General features: G+C 38.6%; 1 protein-coding gene across 1 annotated transcript; it reads right to left on the bottom strand.

The window, feature by feature from the left end:
- Positions 1-4,122: 4,122 nt before the first annotated feature.
- On the bottom strand, positions 4,123-5,906 carry LOC140851436 (cytochrome P450 94B3-like). Its single transcript, XM_073242954.1, has one exon. The coding sequence runs from the start codon at positions 5,826-5,828 to the stop codon at positions 4,287-4,289; it is 1,542 nt and encodes a 513-aa protein (XP_073099055.1). The 5' UTR covers positions 5,829-5,906; the 3' UTR covers positions 4,123-4,286.
- Positions 5,907-6,833: the final 927 nt, after the last annotated feature.

The raw sequence follows: 6,833 nt of genomic DNA, 5'->3' as shown, positions 1-6,833 counted from the left end.
AATACATGCATCTGAAATGGAATGTTCACCGCAGATAGAAGAATTAACGGTTGAATTTTGCCGATGCTAAAAAAAAAGCATTGATAAAATTCAAGCCTCGTATTCATCTTTCGATGCTTTTTGTAAGCATAAGAAATAATCAGCTTTTTATGAACTTACGATGGATAAAAATGTCGATGAAAACTATTCATCCCACCTCTCCTTCCTTGAATCGATATTCTAAACTTTTTATCCCTATTCTCTCTCGAGCCAACTCCTCCTCCTTTTGTGATCTAATCTCTCGGTCTCATCGCCAAAAATCAAATTCTTTACGTTGGACCTTTTCCCATGGTCTATTTGTCTATCTACTCAACTCTCTATTTTTTAATATATCTCTTTTGGAAGTATGAAGCGGCGACAGGATTCATTCAAGAAATATTACTAAAAAGTATTGAGAAATTCTTTGTGCATCGCTGATGACGCAGAAAATTTGAGGTAAAGCACATCATTTTATTTAATTATTTTATTTAATTATTATTTTTTAATATATATTTAATATTTATAAATCAATTTTTTATTTAAAAATTTTATATAATAAAAATATTTATATTTTTTATAAAAAATTATGACATCCTGTGACATAATATGGTCCAAAATATCATAATATGATATAAGATATCATAATATGAAAGTGATATTTTTATCCAATAATTTTTCAATACGTATTTAATATTTGCGGCTTTACTTTTTTTTTTAAAAAATTTTGAATGACGAAAATACACATACTTTTTGAAAAAAATTATGACATTCTATATATATTATGATATTCTGTATTATATTATGACATCTTATGGATAAAAGTTATAATTTTATAGATATAGTATGTTAAATATTGTTGGTGCAGAATTCCGCCGATACTGGAGAAGTTGGAGTCGAGGGGATTACGGCCGCCGTCGGAACCTGCAAGAAAAGTCTAAACCGGAGTTGGGGGTGCTCCGATAAGACCCTCCGACACTCAAGTCAGTACTCTGCTTCAACAGAAATGGAGCACTCGAATGGAATTTTAGCAGAGTTTAGAGATAATGCTTAGAGCTTAAGAGCTTTTCGAAAGTTTGAGAAAGCCTTTCTGTTGAAGCAGAGTACTGACTTGAGCGTCGGAGAGTCTTATCGGAGCACCCCCAACTTCAGTTTAGACTTTTCTTGCAGGTCCCGACGACGGCCGTGATCTTCTCGACTCAGGCTTCTCCGACATCGGTGAAATCTGCACCAACAAATATAAAATAACATAATTTTTTTAAAAAATAAAATTATTTTTATTATTTAAAATTTTAAATAAAAAAATTAACTTATAAATATTAAATATATATTAAAATATAATGATCGGATAGATCAATAAAATAAAATGATATACTTCGTATTGAATTTTCTACGCCACTGGCTGCGTGCAAAGAATTTCACAAAAAATTGCTTCAACAAGACACATGTTACTGTTCGTATTTCGAAGAAAAAATAAATAATTTATTTTTTAAATATATTTAAATAATTAGGTCAATCAATCGGCGGGGTGGACTTATGAATTGTCGCTCTTGGGATTCTCCTCTCTCTTACGAGGCAAAAAAAAAAACCCGCGAAAAGTCATGCACCGAGAACCCGTGACTTAAAAATTTTGATATCCTTTTTTTATCCATCTACTAGCCGTAATGTGCTTGTGCTCCTCCTTTAATCTCTCTCTCTCTCTCTCTCTCTCTCCCCCCATGAGACTCTCTCTCTCTCTCTATTTTTTTTTTTTCATTAAGACTCTCTCTCTCTCTGCTCCTCCAACCTCCGTTGTCTGCTCCTCTTTTCTTAAAATATGGGGAGCGTTCACGTGTGGAACCCTTGCTCCAGGTGCACAGATGTCAGATTAATGATAGAAGGCACTAACTTCTGTGTTTAGATCATTCAATTAGTAAATGGAAAGGGCAACAACAATCAGAGACTAGAAAACGTTTAGAGTATTATTTCTTTTTAAACTTCGGTTGCAAGAGTTTTTTAATTAGTAGTTCAGCAGTACGGGTGGGTGTGCAGTATAGCAAAGGCCAATGGCTTTTTTTTTTTTTTTTCCATCACAAAATGATCTAAAAAGAAAAGAAAAACTTATCCAAATGACCAATAGTAAAACAATTTCATACAAATTTTGATTTTCTTCAAACTTTTGATTTAATTTCATTTTTTAATATGCTTTTGTAGTTATGTTTTCATTCCGATTCTTGAACTGAGTATCTAAGGTTGGTTCAAACCACTGATACCATGAATCAAGTTGACTTTGCTAATAAAGTATGTCAGAGGTTACTCTTTTCAAGAGAAATGTTTACAAATACAGGCCATATAGCTGACCAAGCAACCATTCTTTACAAGGTAGAAGTAGCTCTTACAAGATAAAAATAAAATATGGTTTGCATGGAACTGATAAAAACTAATTCTGTTCACTTGACTATGTTTGGCTTATACTTAATTCCGTACTAGATTTGAATTTAAAAAACTTTGATATTTTTTTATGAATAAAGGCTCTTATGGTGGGGCTAATATATTGTTAATGTAAGGACTCTAGTGCTAGGTACAACCAATCAAGTTGTTCCATTTCTTCATTATATATTTAAAAATAGCCGAAGACCCCTCTCCATCATATCTTTAGAGAAGGCAATCTGATGACCGATTTTATGGCACATCGACCACAATTCAAACAGATGTTTGCTAGAAGCAGAAAAATATATTTCTACTTAAGCTTATTTGTCTACTAATGGCAGACTTTTGTAGGTCTGATTTTGTAAGAGTTCTGGTCTGAGTTTTTTTTTTTTTCCTTCGAACGTAACTCATAAAAAAAAAAAAAAAAAGGGAAAAAAGCTCCAGAGTAGAGCTATATGAGCATATCCACATTCCACATGGTTCCCCAATGGTCCTTATCCACTTGGATGGCTAAAAAGCTCCCTTGGAATGACAAATATGTCAGTAAACCTTATAAATGTGATGCTTACACCAAACTCTGGAACTTTTTTCAAGACTACTCCTTTTTTTATTCTTAAAGAAACAAGCGTATCAACTTATCTTAATTTCTTTTTTTCTGTTTTTGGAAAAAAAAGAAGCGTTAGTGCATGGCAATTAACTATCCTACCAAGATTTCCTCTCTAGGCGGGTGCTAGACTGCAAGCCTTGGGCACACCTGGGTGATTCTCCAATCATTATTCAAAAAGAAAAATATAGGTTTGAGAGCCAAGCATATAATTTAAATAGTTTTGTGTAATGCCAGTTTACGTTTTGCTTAACTAAAAGTTATTCGGTGCACACATGCGTGTATGTGTGTGTGTGTGTATATATATATATATAATATGCTTGTAAATATAATACAACTCTAGGATTTAGAGCAATTTGGCCGTTTCAAACCAAGAAGAGAAAATAAGGTAGGCTAAATTAATGGTGAAATGCTACAGAGATTTTAAATACAAACATTTCATCCAAAAATTTTGATATGTTAGTTTTCTATCCTTGGAGCTCCATTCAAGAGACTCATAATTTTTAACCATTAAATCAAGTTACATATATGTAGTCCTTCTTAACTAAGTTTAAATGGCTGTAAGAAAGAGTTGGCATGTTTGAGATATAATTATGGTTCCTGTGTTTTGTTTCTCTATAAATTAATAAAATACCACAACAAAGTTGATGCCGAAGAGAAATAATATTTGCATAAAGCTTTTGCTATTTTTTTATTTTTAATTTCATTTTTTGTTTTGAAAGCAACAAATCTTCAGTACCAAAAACCCTAAAAACTTTATAAAGACTTTTAAAAATAAAAAATATATATATTTTATACTTGTTGCTCAGTGCAGTTGGTTGTTCTTCCCAAGTTTAGTTGGTTTTCTTCACAGAATTTGAAAACAAAACATAAAATCAAAAGCAAATACCAAACAAACCTCAAACTGCAGCCCAACACCGGCAACGTACACATCTTATAATCCTGTCGCGGACTTCTTTAAAAAAAAACATTCAACAACAAATGATTCCCACCGTGCTATCAATAAATTAAGTATATGAAGTGTACTATATTATCAATATATATCATTTATTTACTTGGCTCCACCCAACCTCCATTTTTTTTACAAAAAAAAAAACTCTAACCAAAAAGGGAAAAAGCAGCAACACCAACAACAAATATGATAATAGGGTCCATGAGATGCCAAAAAAAAAAAAAAAAAAAGACTAGTTATCACATTAGCTAGAAGTATTCATTCCAATCTTTGTCACAACCTCCTGCACTCAAGCAACCAATAGAATCAATCCACCTCCCTTCTCCCCCCCACCACCATTTTTAATCCACCAGCCATGTGGGCCGTCATCAGCGGCACCAACACCGGCGGCCGCCGCTCCCCGCCCGCCCTCCTCAGCTCAAAACGGCGGAGCACCGCCGCCGCGACGTACTTCATCTGAACAAACGCCATCTCCTTCCCCAAGCACACCCTCGGCCCACCTTGAAACACCGCAAACTTGTACGCCGACACCCTCGCCACTTCCCTTCCCTCCGCCGCCATCCACCGCCTCGGCTCGAACTCCTTCCACTCCTTCCCCCACAATCTCTCCATCCTTCCCATCCCATAAGGGAAGTACGTCACTCTATCGCCCCTCCTCACCTCCGTCCCGTCTGGCAGCATGTCGTTGCTCGCCGCATGCTTCGAGTCCCACGCCACCGGCGGATACAACCTCATACTCTCACACAAGCAAGCTTCCAAGAATTTCATCTCCTTCAGCTCCTGATAGCGATCTAATTCTCTACTTTTGTGGATATTCTTTACTTCTTTGATCACCTCTCGTTCGATCTCCGGGTGGCACGACATCAGCCAGAAGAACCATGTGAGTGCGGCCGACGTCGTGTCCCTCCCGGCCATCACGAAGCTGATGACCATGTCGCGGATCACTTCATCGCTATGACCACCAGATATCAGCCTTGACAAGAGGTCGCTGCTCTCCGGCCTCTTGTCACCGGCGGCCTCTTCCTTTCTTCGTCGAATTATCGCCATTACCGACTCATGTATAAGCTTGACGGAAGCTCGAAGCCGGCCTTCGGAGCCGACACCGAATGCTCGCTTGACCTTCCACACCGCCGAGACCAGGGCGGCCCCCCGGCGAGCACTTATGCCGGAGGCAACCTCGAAGGCGGCGGCGAGGTCGGACATGGGCAGAGAGGGATCGAGGAAGCCTGGATCGGTCCCAAGTGTGACTTTCCATATGGTATCGAATGCGAACCGGCGGAGCAAGTCCTGCATGTCGACCGTCCGGCGGTCGGCGCACGCCGACGAGAGGATCGGCAGTAGCCGGTGATTGGTCTCGTTGTCGAGAGTTTTGACGACGAACTCACGGAGGGATCTGGTGCTGAATTCATGGCTAGCGAGCTTGCGCTGCGTGTGCCAGAGCTCGCCGTCGGCGTTGAAGATGCCGCAACCGAGGAGGTCGCCGAGGATGTCGGTGAACGGCTTGCCCTTGGGATAATTATCGAAGTTGGTCTTAAGCATGTACTCAACGTTGTCGGGGTTCGCCGTGACGACGTTGCGCCGAGCTCCGAGTCTCTCCAGCACGATCGTCTGGGTCGGCGATGCCGTGAGGAGCTCGGTGTACCAATCCAGCAGGCGGTGTTGGTTTTTGTAGAAGGAGATCAAACATCCAATGAATGGGTGCATTTTTGGACGATAGCAAGTCGAACGATCACCTGACAAGATGAACCTTACAAGGAATTGGCGCAAAATTAAGAAAAAGAAGAAGCAGAAGAACAGTAGAAGGAATGGAAGGAGGAAAAAAGTATGGACAGAGAAGGAAGAGGCCATACTGACGAAGAAAGAAGAAGGAAGGGTGGTTAATTTTGAAGAGTTGGAGGGCTGGGAGGGAAGGGTTTCAGGTGTTGAGCTGAGCAGTTAGGGAGAGAGGGCGGAGGAGGGATGTTGAAGTTTATATAGGGAAGAGTGTAGGGGTAATAATTGAGCACATGGCTTCACAAAATATCAAGTGAGTGGTGTTAACCAACCAATAAAATTTGAGGACACCGTACGAGATGGTTATTGGGACGGTGTTCGCCTCCTCTGGGTCGGTAGATGGAAGAATCTACATCCATGAGCTAAACGCGCCACTACTCTTCGAGCCTTCTCTGAGAAAGTCTATACGCACGCACACGTAAACATGCTCTAGCGCACGCGGACGGAGAAAAAGTAATTGAGTGCGGCTGGGAATGTTGGTGCAATACACTCGGATACTTTTGGTTAACGTTGTATAGGAAGTGTTTTCTTGGTTACTTTCCCAACTTGTCATGTTTGCAGCAAATTTTTATATTTATTTATAGTTTTAAGTAACATGGTTGCAGTCAATTATTGTCAAGATTTTAGCATGTTAGGCCTGATTGGATAAGGGATCTCTAGTTAGATCTGTAGCTAAATACGACCAGCCTATCGGGCAATTTAATCTTTTCTTTTTCCTTGAGTAATTAGGAGGAGAAGCCAACTCCAGGATTTAGCTTATTTCTATCCATTTATTGCAAGAGTGAGCATTAATTCTGACTTGTCATCATCCATTTTAAAATCCAACGATGCTAAGTATTGAAAGATTGATCAATAATTGTTATGCCAAGTAATTAGATTTGGGTGTCACAACAGAGTATAACTAATTTGATCAAATCATATGATACATCTGATTGTTGGACTGATTTTTGTTAGCCTAATTTTACTTGAACCCAAACTTAATAAGTTACTTGATATTCGATGTGTAAAGACTCCTATAGACTCGATATTTTTATAAAATATGTTAATTATATTTTAAACTTATGTCATTAATAAATTATT

Source organism: Elaeis guineensis, chromosome 9 (genome assembly GCF_000442705.2).
Source record: "Elaeis guineensis isolate ETL-2024a chromosome 9, EG11, whole genome shotgun sequence".
NCBI lineage: Eukaryota > Viridiplantae > Streptophyta > Magnoliopsida > Arecales > Arecaceae > Elaeis > Elaeis guineensis.
Note: the sequence above shows the minus strand (reverse complement) of the source record. Positions and strands in the feature narration are given on the sequence as shown.